This window comes from Pogoniulus pusillus, chromosome 18 (genome assembly GCF_015220805.1).
Source record: "Pogoniulus pusillus isolate bPogPus1 chromosome 18, bPogPus1.pri, whole genome shotgun sequence".
Taxonomy (NCBI): domain Eukaryota; kingdom Metazoa; phylum Chordata; class Aves; order Piciformes; family Lybiidae; genus Pogoniulus; species Pogoniulus pusillus.
In genome coordinates this window covers 6695024-6719036 of record NC_087281.1, presented here as the reverse complement: position 1 = coordinate 6719036, position 24013 = coordinate 6695024, and the positions used below count along the sequence as shown (strand labels likewise).

General features: G+C 45.8%; 1 protein-coding gene across 1 annotated transcript in view; it reads right to left on the bottom strand.

Moving 5' to 3' along the window:
* The window catches only part of DNAH8 (dynein axonemal heavy chain 8), a 173005-nt gene extending 164595 nt beyond the window's left edge, over positions 1 to 8410 (bottom strand). The window contains exons 1-5 of the mRNA XM_064158308.1: positions 7946 to 8410; positions 5246 to 5531; positions 4270 to 4404; positions 978 to 1062; positions 17 to 165 (exon numbers count right to left, since the gene is read on the bottom strand). Of these exons, the coding sequence (XP_064014378.1) occupies positions 17 to 165; positions 978 to 1062; positions 4270 to 4404; positions 5246 to 5530 (654 nt within the window). The 5' untranslated portion in view covers position 5531; positions 7946 to 8410. The remainder of the gene's footprint in view (positions 1 to 16; positions 166 to 977; positions 1063 to 4269; positions 4405 to 5245; positions 5532 to 7945) is intronic.
* Positions 8411 to 24013: the final 15603 nt, after the last annotated feature.

Below are 24013 nucleotides of genomic sequence, written 5' to 3'. Positions count from 1 at the left end.
ATATATGAAAGAATACCTCATGTATGGTTTTTATGTTTATTGGGTTGTCGTTCCTACAGCGAACAAAAAACAAGCATAGCCCTACAAATTTGTCTGGTATATCATCCACGTACAATTGCATCATTTTACTTCCTTTCCCAACTCCTGGAATTGTCCTACCACATTCTGAAAAAAAAAAAAAAAAAGTCATTATTTTTAAAAGTCAGGGTTATTTTCAAATGCTTAAAATCAATACAGTGAAATAAAATTCAACACAGAGATCTTTTGTTCCTCTTGCTTTGCGAAAGAATCAAAACCAGCAGAGTTCATGGCTGTAATTAACAACACAATTTAAAGTCTGTACCAAATATAAAGCAATTTTGCCACATTTTACTGCACTGAAAAGGGAATATAATGTGGTCCCTCATTTTAGGTTAATTTGCTGGTGACTGAGGTACTTTGCTTATTCACATTCACTCTACAAAACAAGATATGATGCCTAAATGACAAAACAGAAAACGAGAGAACCCCCAGGTCATCTACAGATCTAATCCTATGCAATTTGATAATTTCATATAAACAGGTAAGGGAACAGCACATTCAGTGCTTAAAAAGTCATTATGGATTTTAGACATTAAATTATAGCTCTCTACTAAGCATGCAACATAAAAAAACCTTCCAAATATTTGCAATAACTGCAAATTATCACCTAAGTTTTATGTAAGTGCTTTGAAATGAATAGAGGCATAACTCCTGTAAGAAAAAGCTGCAGACAATTTCAGATCTTTTTATAGCTTTCAAGAATCACTAAAATTGGCTGAAATTTTTAAAATCATTTGACTTGAAGCATGCATTTAACACATTAACTTTCAGTACTTGTAATAAAAGGCTGCAAAATTACTAACAATTGCAAACATTTTAGGCTGGCAAACATTGAACAAAATTAACAACAGAAGACACTATTGCATCTTTTTGTATTAATATTGCTAAACATTTACCTATTCCAGGTGCATCTCCTTCTTGATAGAAAATTTTCAAGGCTTTACTTCCTCCCTTGGCAAAAAAAGAATCAAAAGCCTCCAACTGTTAAATCAAAAGGGGAATTACTTTTTACTCAAAAGATCTGTTTGTGCCTCTAAGACATGCAAAACCAATTTGGCCATGGCATTGTTTATAGTTTCGGTGGCATGTAATTAAGTTAAAAACCAGCATAATGGATATTTCATATCCTGCACTGAAGGATGCCTTGTGTACAAACCTACATACACAGCTGGCATAGCTCCCAATAACTTCATATGATCTCATCCAATAATACAGAGACACTGGAGGATATTCTGTCACACAGAGGTGCATAAAGTATTAACTATAATCTTTGAATCTACATCTATGAAGTACCTGTTCACAAGAGACTCGGAAATACATACAGAATGTATGCATGCCTCTATATACCCTGCTACTCTGCTCCTAAATCATAGAATGGTTTAGATTGACAGAGACCTCAAAGATCATCCAGTTCCAACTCCCCATCACAGCCAGGGACACCTCCCAATAGAACAGGTTGCTCAAGGCCTCATCCAACCTGGTCTTGAACACTTCCAGCAAGGGAGCAGCCACAGCCTCCCTGGGCAACCTGTTCCAGTGTCTCACCACCCTCACCGTAAAGAACCTCTTCCTAACATCTTCTTTAAACCCATTACCCCTTGTCCTGTCATTACAAGACCTTGTAAATAGTCCCTTCCCAGCCTTCCTGTAGGTGCCCTTCAGACACTGCAAGCCTTCCAGTATCTCCTCAAAGACTTCTCCATGCTGAAAAGCCCTATCTTTTGTCGCCTGTTCTCATAGCAGAGGTGCTCCTCTGGACTTGCTCCAACAGTTTAATGTCCTCCTTGTGTTGAGGGCTCCAGACCTGCACACGATACCTCAGGTAAGGTCTGATGAGAGCAGACCCCACCTGGAGTACCCCAAATGGAGTGCATCACATGTTCAAGCACAAAGGTCACACCTCTAGATGTCATATTTCTTACAAGCATGACTTTTTCCCCGAAAGAAACAATTATAAAATCTAAATCAGAACAGTGAAAGGTGAAGAGAATTTAAACTCACTATTTTAAGAAGACAACACTATGCTAAAATGAAAGAAGCAAGACAGCTTTGAAAATGCATGATGCACTTTCATGCTGGTTAATGGGCACTAGGGAATAACAGGGTTAAACCTGAGAAAAATAAAGAGAAAGACATCCTCCAAATAGTGAAAGAAAAGGGAAATTGGTGAAGTACTGAAAGGGGAATATCCCCCCCCCCAAAAAAAAATCACTATTACAAAAAGCACCCCAACCTGAGAGGAAGGGAAAAGCAAACTTCTGGACATGTATGATTTTATGCAGGAGTTAAGATGTAAGCTATACCTGTAGCTACTTCTGCAAAAAGCTTTTGTTTCATGTCCATTTGGTATAAATGTTCACTGTGTGAATACACATACAGACTAATGCTTTAAATGGTAAATTTTAACTCATGGGTGTCAAAGTCATGATATGCATATAGGAATTTATGAACTGACAATTTGTCAAAGGGCAGTATTGACACAGCTCCAACAGCCTAAATTACTTATGAATAACTAAAACTGGGAAAATTTCAACCAGAAGAAGTTTTCAGATGGTGCTGGTCATAGCAAAAAAAAAACCATATATATATATATACACCCAAAACAAAACTAAAAAAAACAACACAAAATGAAAAAAAAAAACAAGACACCAAAATCTTAAGAACTCAAAAGTTCTCAAGTGTCTGAATTAATCAAATTTAATGCACAAGAGCAGTTTTACATAAAGTCAGCATGACTTAGAACTATGTATCAGATAGCAACTGTGAAAATAGGAAATGCTCATGCTTAAAGCATCTCTGTGTTATGCAAGCATAAAAAAAAATGAGGACTGTTTATGATATATAAATATCAGTAAACAAAAAATAAACAGCATATTTGGGCTGGGACTAAACCTGGCTTGTAAGCGAAAGCTGAAGTTCTAACAATTTGTTCAAAGGATAACACCTGTCTGAATTTTGAATGCTAAGTGAAATATCTAGAGCCACAAAAATGATTAAGGAAGTTGAACATCTTTCTTACGAGGAAAGACTGAGGGGCTTTTTAGCTTGGAGAGGAGGAGACTAAGGGGTAACCTCAATGCTTATAAATATGTAAGGGGCGAGTGCCAGGAGGATGGGGCCAGCCTCTTCTCGGTGATGCCTACTCACTGGACAAAGGGCAATGGGTGGAAATTGAGGTATAGTAGGTTCTGTGTGAACCTGAGGAAGAATTTTTTCTCTGAGTGTGATAGAGCACTGGAACCAGCTGCCCAGGGAGGTTGTGGAGTCTCCCTCTCTGGAGATATTCAAGAACTGTTTGGATGTGTTCCAGTGTTATCTGCTGCAGGTGATCCTGCTCTGGCAGGGCAGCTAGACAAGTTGATCTTTCAAGGTCCCTTCCAGCCCCTGACAGTCTATGATTCTATCTCTAACAAACAATACCAACACCATAAAAACAGAGAAGGCAAGAATAATGTATTTTCAACACACAGTTATACTGTGTTTTGATACTTCACTGAAAAGAACCTTTTATCTGACTGCTCCTGATGGTTTGATCTCTTTGAATCACTAAGACACAACAGTAGAGCCACACAAAGATTGATTGTATTTTCATATGTTCTACAAGTTTGGGATCTATTCCCTCTACAAACCCATTTTATGCCATGTTTTAAACATTAGAAAAAATAAATAAATCACTCAAAAATGGAAATTATTTAACAGGCCTTTCCAAATGTAATTAATGAAGCCATTCAGGAGTCATCTTCCCTCAATACTAAATAACAATTTTTAAAATGTTCCCATGAAGATACACACATTTTTCAATTCTTTTGGCATTTCAGTGAGGATGCGGTTAACAAATAAAAATTATCATCTTTAGAATATAACAATGCCATACTGAGATAGATAAAACTTGTTGGAACTGGTGGATGTGACAAGAATACATTCGGTTACAACAACTGCAGTAGTTACGTTTTTCTTCAGGCAAAACAGATTTAAAAGCCAGAATTTAACCCTTTAGGAATATTTGCAAATCTGCCAGGAAACTAAGCTGAAATACATAGTTAAGTATTATGTTGGATTATTTGTGTGCCTTATTAATCACATTTTTGGGCAGAAATGAAATTACACATAACCTGTCATATCAAACATGTAATCTGTGATGTATTTTGACTAATAATTGAAATTAACAAACATAGAGAACAGACTTACAGAAGGGGCATCCAAAATCATTTCTTCCACAGTTGGTAAGTCTAAACCTAGCCTGACACTGAGAACTTCAAATATGTATTTATATGAAGCATCAATTTGTTTTCTTCGACATTCTCTTGCTTCTTTGTATTGAACCTAAAACATTAAACACATCTTTCAAATTTAAATACACAAAGTTATAACAACAACTTAGTAACACAGAAATACACTGTCCTGTATTGTAAGGCCACCTAACTACCCCACTTGTGAAAAAAAACAAACATCTGAATTGCCAGAATCTAACAGAAGAACAAATTATTAAGAATGATTCTAAAACCTAAACTCAACTCTGACAATATACCAAGGAAAAGCAAACATTAAATATACTACATGTAGATAGATTTTAATATATGTCTCATAATAATTTGGTTTATTTTTCACAATAAATATCTCAATTTATTACATTAATACAGTGACAAAAGCAGTTTAAAACTTAAGTATCCAAAGCTGGTAAATATTTGCAAGAACTAAGCTGGGTACAGCTTTGTTTCAGTGTAAATTAATCACTTAATATCTAATATCTCCTAATTCCTTCTTCTGTTACTTTAAAAAAAAACACCAACCAAAAAAATGCTGCAGACAATTAGAACAAAGACTCACTTCCTACCAGAGACAGTTTAATGAAAGAGCTGAGTATAAACAAAAACGGAAGGGGGTTGGGGGGAGGAAGAGAAAAACAAAACAAACAAACAAAAACCCCAACCCTAAACAAATAAAACCAAAAAATCATCTGAATTTAATTATCTGAGACAAGTCACTGTCACTGGAGGTGTACAAGAAAAGCCTGGATGAGGCACTCTGTGCCATGATCTAGTTGATTGGACAGAGCTGGGTGCTAGGTTGGACTGGATGGTCTTGCAGTTCTCTTCCAACCTGATTGATTCTATGATTCTAAGAACCAGAAGTCTATTTAAAGCTATAAGATTGAATACTAAACCTGTTTCTCTTTTAAGAATTCCTGCAAGGACAGAACTCCGCTAGCACTTCGGCAAAACTTAGACCTTCTGCTTGCAATAGAATGGCACTCCAGAGAAGAGGCATAGCTTGATCGTTGTGTAAAATAGCGAACAGATCTGGCTCCAGCATCTTCCTGTGTAATGGGAGCAGGCACAGAACTCTCTGCCTTGAGATTAGGCCCAGCACGATGTGTGGCAGCAAGGTTGGGCCCACCATCTTCTCCAGTATTTGCGTTTTCTTTACTATTTGTTTTTACCTCCTCCATTCTGAAATAGATAATAGGCATTAGTATACATTTCATGATAGGTTACAAATGTCAAGCTTAAAATCATCACAGACTTTCTAAAAAGAATTATATTTGGTGAACATCTCTTTATATAACAGGAATTTGAAAATACTAATGCTTTCACTGAATACCTGATTACTGACAAACAGAAATTGTTCAGAGCAAAATGATTGTTTTTAAATGTTAAATTGCAAAATATATACAGATATTCAGAACCCAAACTGATGAAAAGACTTGCATGAACTTCCATAGTAGGTCTTAAAAGCATTGCTTGTATATGACTTTCATACAAATACCTCACTCACACATAGTGAGTGTTCTTAATGTGTGTTTGCAGGAGTAGTGAAACATGCAGGGGGTTGAGTAGTATTTTTTCAGTGGAAAAGATTAATTTAGCATCATACACTGTCAGCATAATGAAACAGTCAGACTTTTTCTTCATTTTGTGCCTAAATCCTGGAGCACTGCATTTCAAAGGAAGTGGATGCCATTCTTCAAGAGGATAAATTTCTCATTCCATCTCCTGGTGGTCAGGGACTAGAAGATAAATTGCCCTAGATAACAACATCTATAACAGCCCAAAACAATGACTGCTAAGCAGTATGTTGTTATACAATGTTGGTTCCTTACATTTTCTTTCCCTTTCCACTTCACCAGAACATAAGCCTAAGAAATGTTTGGTTTCTGAATTCCAAGCTCATAACACAGAGCTCCAAAGAAGCACCTAAATTCTCTCTCTCATGTTTTCCTGTTATGGTGCACACTCATCCACTTGTGTTTGCTGCCTACAGTCTTATTCTGTAGATCTTAACACTCAAAAATACATACAGACAAATAAATATTTTAGTGTGCTCAAATCTATGTGTAGATTGAGCAACTAGTTCTAAAGCTCTATCAGTAGAGCTATACCTAGTCCTTACCTTGTATCTAATCTTTCATTTTCAGTTTCATAGGAATGTTTTAATGGAGAAACACTTTTTGTGTTCCAAATGCTAAAATATGCCATTAAGCTTATACTCACGATAACAGATGAAAACAAAGGCATGCAAATTGCTTTTCTACTGAGAGTACTGTTACAATAAGGATTTAACTAGTAATTCTTTTGAGGCTTCAGTGCAGCCAACTGCAAGTCTGATTGTGTTATATGCCTTCTTAGATATTATTGCCTGGTTCAAAAAAAACAGAAGTTCAGAACTGAGGTTAACATAAAATGCAACACTTGCTGCAACATTGCTAGTTGTTTGCCCCTGAGTAACAAGTGGCTGTTGTTCTGTGGACTTTGGCATGCAATTGCCTGCTGCAGAAAATATTAATCTCTTCCTTGAAGTAAAAATACCAAGAAAAAGCAATGAGGAAAAAAAAAAAGGAAAGTAAAATGTAAAATCTAAATTAATGCCTAAATTACATTATTTTCTTTCACTTTTAGCTGTTTGGGTGTCCTGGGTTCAGCTAGGATAGGGTTAATTTTCTCACAAGAAGCAGGGAGAGGCCACACTCAGGCTAGCCAGGTGAACCATCCAGTAGGGTATTCAATTCCATCCTGACCCCAGGTGCATACATACGGGGAGAGCTGGCCTAAGTGGGCACAGTGAGTTTTGATGCTAGTGTTGAGGAGTGTTTTCTGAGTTCATTGTGTTTTATATTCCTGGCTTTATATATTACTTAATTAGTAGTATTGGTGTTCACATTTCTTCATACTGTTAAACTCTCCTTAGCTCAACCAAAGGGTTTTTGCATTTTGCTCCCAGTTTTCCTTCCCATCTTAATGGGGGTTTGGGAGTCAAAGGTGAGGACAGAACAGTCTATGAGTGACTAGATATTCTGCTGTCAGCTGGATCTAAACTGGGATACCATAATGTTAGTGGGATCCTTTCCTCCTCAACAAGTGGAATAAGTCAGATGCTAATTTCCTTGCTTTTATGACTCCTTCTCTTGGTGTTGAACAATGAAGTTGATGTCTTCTCCTACAGCCTGTTTTAAGAGGTGAAATTACTAGTTTCCCTGTAAAACAAAGACTATACTGTATAAAGTCATTCTCCCCGAGTCTCCAAACATCTGTATACAAGTGTCTGGTGGCTCAGATGAGATTTTCGCTTCCAAAAAAACAGCATCAAGTCCAGACGGCTCCCTATCATAGTTTGTAACAGCAGATGTGCCTTTATGTCAAAGCTTCCTTTCCTCCCCTTTGAAGCATCCTAAACCTCGTTCACAGGACCTGTTCACACAACAGAAGTGAGTCTGGTTTCCAGCAGAGCACTCTTACAAGGTAGGGGGAAAACGATGTAGGAGGGAGGCAAGAAGAGGATAAACGTACGTCTCTCTTCTGAAAAGCAGAGATGCCTTAACCGACACTTTTGCTTTGGCAGAGAGAAGCAAGCAATGAGTGTCACGGACCTTACTCACAACGCTGAGAGAAAAGCGCAGTCCGCTGGCAGCATAACCGCCACCCTCCGGCCGCTCAGCAGTAGCAGGCGGTTCCAACGCGGGGCGAATGCTCCGTGCCTGCCTTCCCACGGCAAGGTGTTCTCCCCGGCCCGGGGCCGCGCAGCGCGGCAAGGAAAGGCAGCCAACAGTCAGCCGTTACCGAAGAGGGCTGGTTAGCTGTAAGGGGAGCTTATAACGGCTGCAGCCGTTACCGGAGAGGGCCGGTCGGCTGTGAGGGGAGCTTACAGCGGCTGCAGCCGTTACCCGACAGGGCCGGGCGGCTGTGAGGGGAGCTTACAGCGGCTGCAGCCGTTACCCGACAGGGCCGGTCGGCTGTGAAGGGAGCTTACAGCGACTGCAGCCGTTACCCGACAGGGCCGGGCGGCTGTGAAGGGAGCCTATAGCGGCTGCAGCCGTTACCCGACAGGGCCGGGAGGCTGTGAAGGGAGCCTATAGCGGCTGCAGCCGTTACCCGACAGGGCCGGTCGGCTGTGAAGGGAGGCTATAGCGGCTGCAGCCGTTACCGGAGAGGGCCGGGCGGCTGTGAGGGGAGCCTATAGCGGCTGCAGCCGTTACCGGAGAGGGCCGGTCGGCTGTGAGGGGAGCTTACAGCGGCTGCAGCCGTTACCGGAGAGGGCCGGGCGGCTGTGAGGGGAGCCTATAGCGGCGCGGCTGTGAGGGGAGCCTATAGCGGCTGCAGCCGTTACCGGAGAGGGCCGGGCGGCTGTGAAGGGAGCCTATAGCGGCTGCAGCCGTTACCGGAGAGGGCCGGGCGGCTGTGAGGGGAGCCTATAGCGGCTGCAGCCGTTACCGGAGAGGGCCGGTCGGCTGTGAGGGGAGCCTTTAGCGGCTGCAGCCGTTACCGGAGAGGGCCGGTCGGCTGTGAGGGGAGCCTTTAGCGGCTGCAGCCGTTACCGGAGAGGGCCGGGCGGCTGTGAGGGGAGCCTATAGCGGCTGCAGCCGTTACCGGAGAGGGCCGGGCGGCTGTGAGGGGAGCCTATAGCGGCTGCAGCCGTTACCGGAGAGGGCCGGGCGGCTGTGAGGGGAGCTTATAGCGGCTGCAGCCGTTACCGGAGAGGGCCGGGCGGCTGTGAGGGGAGCCTATAGCGGCTGCAGCCGTTACCGGAGAGGGCCGGGCGGCTGTGATTGGTCGGCTGTGAGGGGAGCCTATAGCGGCTGCAGCCGTTACCGGAGAGGGCCGGGCGGCTGTGAGGGGAGCCCGTAACGGCCGCAGCGGCTCGTGCCGCCTCCCGCCGCCTGCCGCCCCCGCGTGGCCGCGGCCCGGCGCGAGCGCCGCTGGAGCTGTCCTTGTGGAAGCGGCGCCGTGAGCCTGCTGTAGCGGTCGCGCTGAGGCGGCGGCGAGGCGCAGCGGCGCGGGCTGGCAGGCACTGTAAATGCCCGTGCTGCGGGGCGGGTGTCAAATCGTACAGAGTCATGGAACGCTTTGGGTTGATAGTGACCAACCAAGGTCATTTAGTCCATCACACCCCCATTCCCCCGCAGTCAGTAGGGACATCCTCCATTGCATCAGCTTAGCGAGAGCCTTGTAGAACTTGACCTTGAATATCTCTCTTGCACCTGGGAAAGAACAATTCCAGGGATCAGTGTAAGTCGGGGACTGACCTGTTGGAAGGCAGTGAAGGGGAAAAGGTTTTGGGGATCCTAGTTGATGGAAGGTTGCCCATAAGCCAGCAATGTGACCTTGTGGCCAGGAGGCGCAGTGCCATTCTGGGGTGTATTAGAAGGGCTGTGGTTAGAAGGTCGAGAGAGGTTCTCCTCCCCCTCCACTGTGTCCTAGTGAGGTTGCATCTGGAGTACTGTGTCCAGTTATGGGCTCCCTAGTTCAAGAGGGACATAGAACTGCTTGAGAGATGACACAGAACTGCTTGAGAGTGTCCAGTGCAGAGCTACTCCTGAACAGTTTCTAGTGGTTGTTGTTGCTTAGAAGGCACTAGAACCAGTTAGTCCTGCACTTTCTGATGCAGGCAAAACTGACAATAGATGGGTTTAGTTAGTCTGGCTAAGTGCCTTCTGTATGCAGTCTGACTTTTCCTATAGTTTCTGTGCTCATTTGCTGTCATAGTTTACTATGTATACTGCTGCCTAGAGTTATTACAGATTTTACATATGACATGTGTGAACTTGATTTATGTTAATCTGTTTAGTCACTTTATTTTCATATAAGAAGGACCAAGAAGACATAATTAATTCCATATGTTGAAACTAAGTAATTCTTGACTTTTCTAGCTACTCTTACTTAAATACAACTACTTCCACCTCCTGGCTGTTACTGTTCTAACTGTTCTGTCAGCTTTTGTAGAAATAGTCTCATTAGTGTGTATCATATTTTGTTGGTGAAAATCATGGCCAGAGTCATGATGCAGACACCAATGTGGTTAAAATCCTGCTCCCTTTACTGCGGTGATACAGCATCTTTTATGCCAAACTTAGAAGAGGCATATTCAGCTGAGTTAAGATTGGTACATGTGGAAGGCACAGATAGGTTTGAGGCTACATGTAAGGCACAAATAGGTTAAGACTTAAAGAAAACAATTGTAGGGTCAGCCTCCTGCAGCCAGCAGATCCTGCCCCCTTGCAGCTGGACGTGGGGATTTGTTTCATCGCCCTTAGTTCCTGCCTCCAAGATGGGCTCAAGGACACTATTCGCAGCACAGGTTGCTCATGTTTATCAAATCATGTCCTCTGTCAGCAAGTAAAAATGCTTCCACACCTAGAAACAAGAAAAAAAAATGTATTACAGTAAGTTCTAGAATTCTAGACAAGTTTTCTTGTATAGAATATGGGATTTTGTTTAAAAAAAATTAAAATTAGTCTTTTTTATTATGATCAACTTTTTTGCCTATCTCTGTACTGCATACAGAGATCATTTTGACAAGCATAAACATACATTTTCTTGATGGAAATAGTTTTCTTTTCATGATTACACTTGCTGAATCTTCATTACTTAACCTGCTTGAAGGGAATCTCAAGGGAGTGGCTTAGTCTATTCCCTTAAGGTCAAGTGCTTTACAAGTAGTTGTAATTGAGTGATAGGGCAAAGATGAGTAAAGCTTTTAGAAAGTTAGGAAGGGAAATCTTGATAAAGAAATGAATCTAATTTCCAGAGTGTTATTTTAATGCATAAATTGTCTAATTATACTGTATCTCACAGACAAAATTCCTATTAATTTCTAAAACTGCAGTACCAGTTCTGAGACAGTTTTGGGAATCTCTTTAACAGTTCAATAAAATCCTGTGTGCTTTGAAAATGAATTCTGAATCCTGTACAGACATGCTTACTACTGTTTTCTCACTTAACTACAGTTAAGTAGTTGGGATGACAGAGAGCTGTATTTTACTGGGGAAGGTACTTTTAGCATTTAGTGTGATAAGTTTCCAAACAGGTGTAGAAATGTATTTACATCTGTATCTCAACTGGACTTAGGGAAATCACTGTAGGAAAACTGGCACTTTTAAGCCACCACTCATCCCCACCAGACTACTTTTGTACAATAAATGAGATGAATCGTGGCCTGCAGCTTCTTCTAACTATAAGGGAATCCAGCAGTGCCAGCAGTGTGCACTTGCAGCCCAGAGGGCCAACCAGATCCTGGGCTGCATCAGGAGAAGTGTGGCCAGCAGAGTGAGGGAGGTAATTCTTCCCCTCTGCTCTGGTGAGACCCCACCTGGAGTACTGTATCCAGTTATGGAGCCCCCATTACAAGAAGGATGTGGACATGCTGGAGTGTGTCCAGAGAAGGGCCACTGGGTCGATCAGAGGGCTGCAGCACCTCTCTTACGAGGACAGACTGAAAGAGTTGGTGCTGTTCAGGATGGAGAAGAGGAGGGTCTGGGGTGACCTTCTTGTGGCCTTTCAGTATCTGAAGGGGGCCTACAGAAAAGCTGGGGAAGGACTTTTCAGAACATTTCCCCAGTTTACCAGGGCAATGTCTTTGTCCTGCCTTAAAAAAAGACAATTAAAAGAAGAAACTCCACAATAATGAACACTAGAAGAAGGTCAGAGCCTGTGAAAGAATCGTGAGTAAGGAGCCATTCATTCAGCAGCAGCTCCGCAGCCAGCTGAAAGCAGGTTGGAGTGAGGCTGGCATTGGCCTCTTTCAAGTAACTCATGAAAGGACAAGAGGAAACGGCCTCAGGACACACCAGAGGAGGTTGTGGTTGGACATTAGGTACACTTCCTTTGCTGCAAGAGTGGTCAGAGATTGGCGCAGCCTGACAGGGAGGTGGCGGAGTCCCCATCCCCGGAGGTGTTGACTGTGGCCATGGCACTGTGTGACATGGTTTGATGGCCATGGTGGGATTGGGGAGAAGGTTGGACTGGATGATCCTAGAGGGCATCTCCAACCTTAGTGATTCTATGATCAGATACATATGAAATAGGTAAGGTAACAGAAAACTGCCTAACCTAAACTGTTCCATAACAGGCTTACATATAAAGACTAAGCACAAGGAGCATGGATTACACCTTGGGATACAGTCTGAGCAATATAACCCTGTTTGCTAATTAGGCCAAGTAAGAAAGCAGTCCGAAAAGAAACCTTTAGTAGCAACTCCTACCTTGAGGAGAAAGGAAGGGCACACATGGCACATTCTGCTTCTTGGTGTGGCTCCTTCTTTATTCTCCAGCAGAAAGAGGTCATGTTGTAGAGCACCCAGGGAGAAGAGTTCTGCAGGGGAGAGAAACCACAGACTGAGCTTAATGACTCAGGCAGGAAGCTTCATCAGGACTCTACTTACTACAGGATGGGAAGTTGAGCATACAACCTGCTCTAAGTTTGATCACAGACCCCAGTCTCCTTCTCCAGAGGAGACTCCACAACCTCTCTGGGCAGCCTGTGCCAGTGCTCTGTCACCCTTGCAGCTAAGAAGTTCTTCCTCACACTGAAGTGGAACTTCCTGAGCTGTAGTTTCCATCCCTTGCCCCCTTTTCCTCTGGAAAGCTGCCACTTGGGAATGGGAACGCTCAGGGAGAAGCAACCAGCACAGAAATGCACTAAAGGAGCAGAACCTCTGCCGTTCAGACAGGTGCAAACTCCAAGTGAGACGGAATCAGTGGCAGCACTTCTGGCCTCAGCAGCTCAGCTGGAGCTCAGCAAGAGCTGCCAGGTGTTTCAGGAAGGCACTGAACGAACTCAAACCCTACTGCTGTTTGTTCTGTTCAGCACGTTTGTGTTTTACAACCCATCCTGCCTCAACAGAGCAATGAAAGGGCTTGCTGGACCAGTGGGAGCTCTAGGAAGGGAATGTGGAGTGACTGAGAGTACTGGGAGGGACTGGGATGACACAGGGCTAAGTAGGAGGAACGGAAAGGGAATTTGGGGGTTGCTTGGGGCACTGGGAGGACACTGGAGCCATACAGGGAGCATTAGAAGCGACAGAAAATGAAGGCAGTGTTAGTGGGAGCACTCGGATGAAATTTTGGAGTTACTGGGAGCAGTGGTGGCTCTGAGAAGGCCCTGGGAGCACTGGGAAGGAGATTTTGGGGTTACTGGGAGCACTAAGAGAACTGGAAGGGCATTAGGAACACCAGGAATAGAATTTGGAGTTACTGGGAGGACACTGGAGACATATTGAGAGCACAGCGAGGGACTGGGATGGCACTGGGGACACACTCGGAGTACTGGCAAGGGACACCCAACCCTCGGCTCCAAACGGAGCCTTCCGTCCGCACCTGTCAGTCCGGGGCCCCCCCGCAGCGCACGCATCGATGAGGCGCTGCAGGACGCATGCGCCGACTCCATAGCAACGCACGGCTAGAGAATGCCTGCGCGGAGTCCGTGCACAGTGCTGCCACCCTCTGTTTAATTGTCGGCACTGCAGTTTCCTGGCGGCTTGTGCCGCCCAGCCAGGGCTCACTGCTGCCACCATGCGTTCAATTGTCGGCACTGGCGCTCGCTAGCGACCTGTGCGAGATTACGTCATTCCGTGTGAGGCGGAGCTACCTCCATAGCAACGCGCGGCTATACAACGCATGCGCGAGTTGCCACTGCTGCTCAGTAATGCCACCATGTGTTTGATTCTCGCCACTGCAGCTCGCTAGCGAAGGGTGCGCGCTTACGTGAGAGGTGGAGCTGCAACGAGAGGGAACAAGAGCTCTTCGGCTCTTGCCGCGGCGCTTCGGCTGCTGTCACCATTTCTCCTTCGAGACCCTCCCGAGGACCCCCAAGCGAGCTCCCGGCGAGACCTCCAGATGCGCACAGACCACTTTAGAGACCCCAACCCCCTTTTAGAGATCGGGGAGGTTCGGCTTCGTCCGGAAAGCCTCTGCCAATCTCGGCTGCTTTCAGCTCGCAGCCCTTCGTCTGGACTCGTATCGACGCCACCCCGCCTCCGCAGCGCGTGCCTATCGGGGCGGCGACGCCATAGCAACCTGCCGCCATACAGCGTCTGGGCGGGGACTCCAGCAAGGTGCCGCCATGCGATAGCAACGAGCCTCAGGCTCGCAGCAAGGAAGTGCAAGCGTCAGCTCGCTAGGAAGGCGCCGGCCCCACCGCAGCAGGGCTTTCGGGCTTCCGAAAGCCTTTTTGGAACGGAGCAGATAGGAGCTTTCTATGTTCAAATCCTCTTTTAACGATAAATTAATACAAAATTCTAATATCCCTATAAACCCGGAGCGATTTCTGTCTCACTCCTCACATTAATAGCTACGAGTTTAAATAAGCTTTAATCTCTCTCCCGCTCCTCTCCCGCCGACCCCCCCAAGAATTTTCAGGCATTTCAACTTTCAGGGCACTTAGCCGAGGTAACAGCACCGAGGATCGACGGGCAGCACACACCGCTGCACCACTGCACTGCCGGCAATTAAACACCAGGCGGCAGCACTGAGCACTGGCGGGGCGCAGCTCCTGCCCCCCGGGCCCGGGGAGCAGCTCGGCTTGGCTCGGTTAGTTTGGCTCGGTTCAGTTCTGCCATCTACGGTTTAAACAAAAAACCACAGCCCTCCCAGAAATCAGAGTGCTCAGGAGGGGCTCCCAACCACCCTGCCACCTTCTTTCCACCCCTCTACCTTATCCCAGAGTTTGCCTCATGTGCAAGGTGAGTTTGGAGGATCAGCAAGGGGGGTTACAAGCAGAAAGATCAGTAATAGAGAAGCAGTCAAGGGAGAAACACAGACTCCGACAGAGACACACACACACTGTCCTATCTATACTTGTGTTACAGTATCACAGTATCACAGTATCACCAAGGTTGGAAGAGACCTCACAGACCATCAAGTCCAACCCTTTACCACAGAGCTCAAGGCCAGACCATGGCACCAAGTGCCACGTCCAATCCTGCCTTGAACAGCCCCAGGGACAGCGACTCCACCACCTCCCCGGGCAGCCCATTCCAGTGTCCAATGACTCTCTCAGTGAAGAACTTTCTCCTCACCTCCAGCCTAAATTTCCCCTGGTGCAGCCTGAGGCTGTGTCCTCTCGTTCTGGCACTGGCCACCTGAGAGAAGAGAGCAACCTCCTCCTGGCCACAACCTCCCCTCAGGGAGGTGTAGACAGCAATAAGGTCACCCCTGAGCCTCCTCTTCTCCAGGCTAACCAATCCCAGCTCCCTCAGCCTCTCCTTGTAGGGCTGTGCTCAAGGCCTCTCCCCAGCCTCGTTGCCCTTCTCTGGACACGCTCAAGCATCTCAATGTCCCTCCTAAACTGGGAGGCCCAGAACTGAACACAGTACTCAAGGTGTGGTCTAACCAGTGCAGAGTACAGGGGCAGAATGACCTCCCTGCTCCTGCTGACCACACCATTCCTGATGCAGGCCAGGATGCCACTGGCTCTCTTGGCCACCTGGGCACACTGCTGGCTCATGTATATACATTTTGTTTATATACATATCAGCAAGCCTATGAGTGAAGCAGACATCACCACTGTTTCCTTTTCACAGGCTGTAATCTAATTTTTTCCATTAAAATATCCCAGTTAGCCTCCAGTGAGATCCTGCAGAAGGTCAGAATGATGCCTAGAGTTCAGCACTAGCAGTTTCCTTGCAGGAGCTAGAAGCAGACATAAAAACATTTTTGAAGCCAATCAATTTTTTGGTCAAAAATGACAGATAGAAGGTGACCATTTTGATGTTATAAGATACAGGAAAGGGCCTAGCACCAAATTTCTTTTCTCAAAGTATAAGGTTCCTGGAGATAGTCAGAATGATACCTGGAGTTCTGGGCTGGTACTTTCCTTGCAGGAGCTGGAAGCAGATAGAAGCAATTCTGAGGCCAATCCGTTTTTTTGGCCAAACTTTGCAGATAGGGGGCAGGCACTCAAGGTTATGAGTGACACGAAGCAGCCTAGCTCCAAATCTCTTATCCCAAAGTGTGAGGTTCTTGGAGACACTCAGGATGATGCCTGGTGTTCAGGGCTAGCACTTTCCTCGCAGGAGCTGAAAGCAGATATAAGCATTTTTGAGTCCAACCATTTTTTTGGCTAAAAATTGCAGATTTAAAGTGAGCACTCAAGGTTATAAGGTAAATAAAGAGTCCTAGCTCCAAATCTCTGTTTTGAGAGAGTGAGGTTCCTGGAGAAGGTCATAATGATGCCATGAGTTCAAGGCCAGTACTTTCCTTGGAGGAGCTGGAAGCACATACAGGAATTTCTGAGGCCAAGAGCTTTTTGGGCCAAAATCACAGATATATAGTGACCATTCGAGTTATGGGCAAAACAAAGAAGCCTATCTCCAAGTCTCCTTTTACAAACTGTAAGGCTCCTGGAGACCATCAGAATGATGCCTGGAGCTCGGGGCTAGCACTTTACTTGCAGGAGCTGGAAGCTGATAGGAGCAATTTTGAGGCTGAGCATTTTTTGGCCTAAAATTGCAGATACAAGGTGAGCATTGGAGGTTATAAGATACAGGAAAGGGCCTCACCACAAATTTATTTCTCCAAAGCATGAGGTTCCTGAAGATGGTCACAATGATGCCTGGAGTTCAGGGCTAGCAGTTTTCATGCAGAAGCTGGAAGGAGATACAAGCATTTTTGAAGCCCAGAGAGGTTGTGGAGTCTCCTTCTCTGGAGACTTTCAAAACTCACAGTATCACCAAGGTTGGAAGAGACCTCACCTGGATGCATTCCTGTGTGGACTACCCTAGGGGATCCTGCTTTGGCAGGGCGGTTGGACTTGATGATCTCTGGAGGTGCCTTCCAACCTGAGATGTTTTGTGATTCTGTGATTCTGATTTAAGCATATAGAGTTTAGATATAATAATTTTAAGAGCTCTGACTAATTACACAGGCAAAATCTTTCTGCATCCCACTGTGAAACTCTTCCCTTCCTTGTCCCATTAAAACAATATAAAAGCTCAGGCCGTGACAGCCATTTGAAAAGACCTACTTTCTGACTGGAAAAAAAAGTACATTAAAATTATCTCATTCCTTCTAAAATGGGAACATGGCCCCTGACATCAGAGGAAAAGTTCACACAGGGAAACAATAATCGGTGCTGTGTGAAAGATCTGGAGGATCTCATGTCGTCACACCACAAATATATGTCTGTAGCCATTGGTACGAGGAAGAGGAGGCTCAGACTCCACAGAGGCCATTTTGCTTAAAAATGTTTATTTATGAACATATCTTTCCAAAAACTATGTACTCCATGACTGAGTAAAGTCAGAGCTCCAGGCATTCTGCCAGCATCCTTAACCTCACCTCGCAGTGCGACAAATACAGCAACAAAACAGGCTCCTGTCCTCCACGGTGTTCCCAGATATCTTCTAGCAACCACAGAATCCACAATCTCTGTTTAGTGCAGTTTAATGAGTTCAGTTCAGTTTGGGACAGCTCTGAATGTATAGTCGAGGCTCCTTTATAGATTGCCAAGGTGCTGCCCCAAGACCAAGTATCTTCTCACCAGCTATCAATCACATCTTACCTTGCAACTGGTGCACTGCAGGCCATTGCAGCTAATCAATGCTGGAGCACCTCCCGTGTCCACAAAGATAAGTAAGCTCATTTTTCACTCTTGACTGCAACAGTTTGCTTTTCAGCATGATTTCACACCAAAATTAAAAAATAATTAGGATCTATATGCTGCTTTCTCTCTGCTATGGATTTGCCCCTGCCAACTGTGAGGTAGGTAATCTGTCATGATGCACAGTATCACAGTATCAGAGTATCACAGTACCATAAGGGTTGGAAGAGACCTCACAGATCATCAAGTCCAACCCTTTACCACAGAGCTCAAGGCCAGACCATGGCACCAAGTGCCACGTCCAATCCTGCCTTGAACAGCCCCAGGGACGGCGACTCCACCACCTCCCCGGGCAGCCCATTCCAGTGTCCAATGACTCTCTCAGGGAAGAACTTTCTCCTCACCTCCAGCCTAAATCTCCCCTGGCGCAGCCTGAGGCTGTGTCCTCTCGTTCTGGTGCTGGCCACCTGAGAGAAGAGAGCAACCTCCTCCTGGCCACAACCACCCCTCAGGTAGTTGTAGACAGCAATAAGGTCACCCCTGAGCCTCCTCTTCTCCAGGCTAACCAATCCCAGCTCCCTCAGCCTCTCCTCATAGGGCTGTGCTCAAGGCCTCTCCCCAGCCTCGTCGCCCTTCTCTGGACACGCTCAAGCATCTCAATGTCCTTCCTAAACTGGGGGGCCCAGAACTGAACACAGGACTCAAGGTGTGGTCTAACCAGTGCAGAGTACAGGGGCAGAATGACCTCCCTGCTCCTGCTGACCACACCATTCCTGATGCAGGCCAGGATGCCACTGGCTCTCTTGGCCACCTGGGCACACTGCTGGCTCATGTTCAGGCGGGTATCAATCAGTACAACAACATGCTTTGCCACCAGGTACACACACAGAAAGGGTCCTGCTTTTGCTGTTTGTCACTGGATTTTTGAATCTTAAGAACCCAGTTGCTCATCAGGGTTTTATCTGCAAAACCAGGCAGGGGTCCTGTCCTAGCCCCGTTGTTAATTGAGCTGACCTCTGAGTAGCTTTGCCTCCCATTCGGTGTCAGATGACTTTGAAGCTGCGCTGACAGCAAAAACAGAGCTGGTATGTGACCAGCACTCGGATGCTTCTTCTTCTCATCCAATGCCTTATTATGCAAGGCTCTGAGGGATGTAGCTGTACAACTAACAATCTGTGAAAGCATATTTCCCCAGCGGTTCCTTTCAAGCAGCACCAAAGTGTCAGTTGAGGACAGAAGCTGGCATTATGCTACTGGCATGGCTGAATCACAAAAGGAGCTCTTCTGTTAACCATTTAACAGTCTGAATATATCATACAGCACTGCCCTGTCTGGTTTCTGCTGAGAAATTTTTCCTATTAGAGAAGGTCCAGGGAGCTAACTGTCCAGCAAAACTGTGTGATAAGCCTCTGAACAGACTCCACATGCAAATGATGGTCCAGCTGTTCCAGCATCCTTGCAGCGGTGGCACAAAATGCTTCAGATGATGCTAAATCCTCATCTCCTTCAAAACCACATCATTTTGTGACAGTGAACTGCAGGTCACTGACCTCTGAAAATGTCAGTCTTCCCTTCAGACAGCAAGGGCTTGAATTACTATGACCCTTTCATTGATGAGCTTCTTTCGCTAGTAGATAGCATAAGGAAAGGTTTTGTTTCCAGACTGTTCATTACATTTGTATCAAACTCTCCTGAAAATATGGTGATAACAAGATGACACAAGCTGACAACAGCAGTGCACAGCCCAGGGGATGGCAGCAAATTCAGGCCTCCCAGAAACAAGTTTATCTTCCACAATGGCATCTTCTGTGAACTGCTTGGCAGCAAGCAGCTCCAACCATTTACTGACTGCCTGCTCATCTTCTCCATTCTCCCATGCTTTCCTGCTTCTCCATATTCCTTTTGTTCCAATTCCCCATCTCTCCTCTCTGATTTTCCTTTTTTGCCACCTCACTCCAGAACACATTCTCCTTTTCAGACTCCATCACACATTCAAATACTCTTTAACAACACAGACATTGCCTTCCCTTCTAATTACGGCATAAGAGTCAGTGAAATCCTAACCTGAGCTGCCTGGGTGTTGGCAGAGGAGCTCACCTTCAGCAGTCACCACTCACACCATGGGTGCCCTCCAGGAACCACTGCAGATTCCTCAGCACTGCAGTGTCTGGTAGAAGACCTCCAAGCAAAAGAAGGAAGACACATGTTGAGATTCTGGAACGTGTTCAGATAAGGGCAACAAAGCTGGTGAGAGGCCTGGAGCACAGCCCTGTGAGGAGAGGCTGAGGGAGCTGGGGGTGTGCAGCCTGCAGCAGAGGAGGCTCAGGGCTGACCTCATTGCTCTCTACAACTACCTGAAGGGAGGCTGTAGCCAGGTGGGGTTGGTCTCCTCTCCAAGCAACCAGCAACAGAACAAGACGACACAATCTCAAGTTGTGGCAGGGAAAGTCTAGGCTGGATGTTAGGAGGAAGTTGTTGCCAGAGAGAGTGATTGGCATTGGAATGGGCTGCCCAGGGAGGTGGTGGAGGCACCGTCCCTGGAGGCATTGAAGCAAAGACTGGATGGGGCACTTAGTGCCATGGTCTGGTTGACTGGCTAGGCCTGGGAGCTAGGTTGGGATGGATGAGTTTGGAGGTCTCTTCCAACCTGGTTGATTCTATGATTCTATGACAGCATTAATGAAATGCCTCTGCTGTGATCAGTTCCGCATTAGACCCATTCCATAACTTGATAGGGTAAATTAATAGTGACATTCAGGATGAGGTCAGCCCAACTTAAGGCAAGTTCACTTGTGACTGTTAATGTGGGGACCTCTACTGGTTTCAGAATGAATGATTCTAACATCCTGCCACTACTGGTTGTGTCTGTGGGAGACAAACACAGGCAATCTCTCTGATCATCCTCTAATGCAAGGCATGAGGAAATTCAGGATTTGTGAACAGTTTTAGGAAGCACAATTCTCTAATGTAAGTGGAACATTAACACTGGCAATTTAAATGGAATCTGTAAGCCATACCAGAGACAGCTTCATTTACAATTACATGCACAGTAGCACATACAGCTATACAGCCTATCATGCCAAGCCCTGAACAGTCTTGATGGACACTTTAATAACCAAAAAAACTCTCTACAGAAGACCATACAACTGCCACTGAAGTGTGACACAAATAGAGGACATTTTGTGGACGTTTTGTGTTCTACTCACAACGTTTAAGAAGCAAATTAACTTACCTCACTTCTGAGAGCAGTGTCACCAGTTCCAGAGGTAGTTAGCAGCACAAAGCAAATAAGGTTGGGATCTTGCATACACTGTGCTTCTGAGAATACACATTTCAGATATAACTGCCTTCTTGGAAGAGTTAAGAGTCTCTGCCCCTTCTAAAACATTGCTCTGTCTCTCCCTAGCAAGTACAGTTCAGTAACTGAAAAGTATTTTTAAATTCTAAGTCCAAGTGATTTGCTTTGCAGGAAGTGACATTTAATGCAAATGCCACTGTGAGGTGCGGCTGGACTAATGTGCAGCCCATGAAAGAGGTGAGAGCACACGCTTCAATGTGCCTCAGTCAGCCTGTGCTATCTTTCATACAACCAGGTGAAATCACGTGTTGCTTTTTCTCTGGAAATCACTACCCTCTGCATGCAATTTCTGTGTGGAAGTTGGCATGAGAGGTGTGTGAGAAATATGTTTGATCCGATCAATCCTTGGCAAGAGGTCATAGAATCATAGAATCAACCAGGCTGGAAGAGACCTCCAAGATCATCCAGTCCAACCTAACACCCAGCCCTAGCCAGTCAACCAGACCATGGCACTAAGTGCCTCATCCAGGCTTTGCTTCAACACCTCCAGGGACGGTGCCTCCACCACCTCCCTGGGCAGCCCATTCCAATGCCAATCACTCTCTCTGTGAACAACTTCCTCCTAACATCCAGCCTAGACTTCCCCCAGCACAACTTGAGACTGTGTCCCCTTGTTCTGTTGCTGGTTGCCTGGCAGAAGAGACCAACCCCCACCTGGCTACAGCCTCCCTTCAGGTAGTTGTAGACAGCAATGAGGTCAGCCCTGAGCCTCCTTTTCTCCAGGCTAAACACCCCCAGCTCCCTCAGCCTCTCCTCATAGGGTTTGTGTTCCAGGCCCTTCACCAGCTTTGTTGCCCTTCTCTGGACATGCTCCAGCACCTCAACAAGGTCACAGACAGGGAGGAAGGGGGATTTTGAATAGAACTGCATTCCTGCTTGCACCACCACCGCAAAGGTATGCAATAGGCTTAAGATAAGAGTAATAAGTAAAGGTTGGTGAAGAAGGGAGGCACGTGGAAGAGACAGCCTTTTTACATAAGCAAAGGGAGGAAAGGGGGATTTGAATGGAAATGCATTCCTCCTTGCACCACCTTTTTTTGCATGAGCAAACAGAGGAATACAAAGGACTTTGAAGTCCATGGGAAGGACACTTGAGGAAGACCCCTTACTTCATCACTGAAGACTACCAGAGGGACCACTGGATAAAAAGAGACATGCGTGGAAGAAACACCTCCCATTCCTAAAACTGATAAGGCAAACCCAACCTTTTCTTAGAATTAGTAATGAATATGTAACAGAATAGGATATAAAAAGAGAACACTGAAGGCAAAGGGTTAGGGCAGAGCAGAGCCTCCCTGCACACCCAGGCCTGTACATTGCTTGATTCCTGCAACTCTATTAAAAGCCTTAACTTGCATGAACCAAGTTTATGGCTGTTATTTATGACAGGTGTAATTCAGCCTAAGGAGTAACTGTACTCCCAACAGTTTGAGCTACTGTTTACAGACTCAGCATCAAGGCACACCTCTGTGACAGTCCAGACCTGCTGGTCTGTGCTTTGCAAGACTTGGCCCTTTCTCCCGTTCCAGTTTTAGCTCCAGACCACGAATAACTTCCTTCTGATCACCAATATGTCTGAAGGCATGGGTTTATGACCCTAAACAGGACCCAGAAGTTTGCATACAAGGGGTAAAGTCAGACAAAACTTGCCCTGTTTGAGCAGTACTGCCTAAGGCAATGCTTTGACAAGCAAAACTGGCAGTGACCCTGCTATGCTCGGCCAGGACTTCCCCGCTCCCTCCCCACAATGCATTCCTTGTGTGCTAGCCTGCACTCCATCACACAAGGTTAGTGATGCTTCACTGCTGCTCTATGTATGCTTTCCCACCTATTTTTGGCTCTACTATGGCACCAATTCCAGTAGTAAACAAGGTCCCCGCTGCAGTCTATTTACCCAGCCTTACCCCTGCGAGCTAGGAAAATATCATTACAGTCAGAGCACATGGAGGGGAGGGAGGCTAAGCTGAGGCACAGTACAGACCAAACACCTGCCTTCCCTGCTCATGCTGGCACATGAGCTGGCAAGGCTTGTTGAAAGGGCTTTAAACTAGACTGCAAGGGGGAGGGGTTAAACACAACAGTACTAGAGACAAACCGAAGGAGGCTGAGGGTAAAACCAGCAGCCCAGCTGAAGTGTATGTACACTAATGCATGCAGTACGGGTAACAAACCAGAGGAGCTGGAAGCTTTGGTACAAGGGAAACTATGATGCCACCAGTATAGTCCCTCTGTAATCCAGGAGGAAGCAGTAAGGGATCCGCTGAGCTTTCCTTTCTTTCCTTTTCCTGTTCCATTTCTCTCTCTCTGATTATTGTCCTCTCCACCACTCACCATATCTTTCTCTCATAGTCTAAGATTTTAATTTGTTTTTTCTTTTCTTTTCCTAGCCTTTCTTGCCTTAATGTTTGCACCTCCCATCCTCAGGATTACACACAGTGCATAACACAGAATCTCATAGAATCAACTAGGTTGGAAGAGACCTCCAAGATCATCCAGTCCAACCTAGCACCCAGCCCTAGCCAGTCAACTAGACCATGGCACTAAGTGCCTCATCCAGGCTTTTCTTTGAACACCTCTAGGGATGGCGACTCCACCACCTCCCTGGGCAGCCCATTTCAATGCTAATTGCTCTCTCTTCGAAGAACTTCCTCCTAACATCCAGCCTAGACCTCCCCGGCACTGCTTGAGACTGTCCCTCCTTGTTCTGTTGCTGGTTGCCTGGCAGAAGAGCCCAACCCCACCTGGCTATAGCCTCCCTTCGGGTTG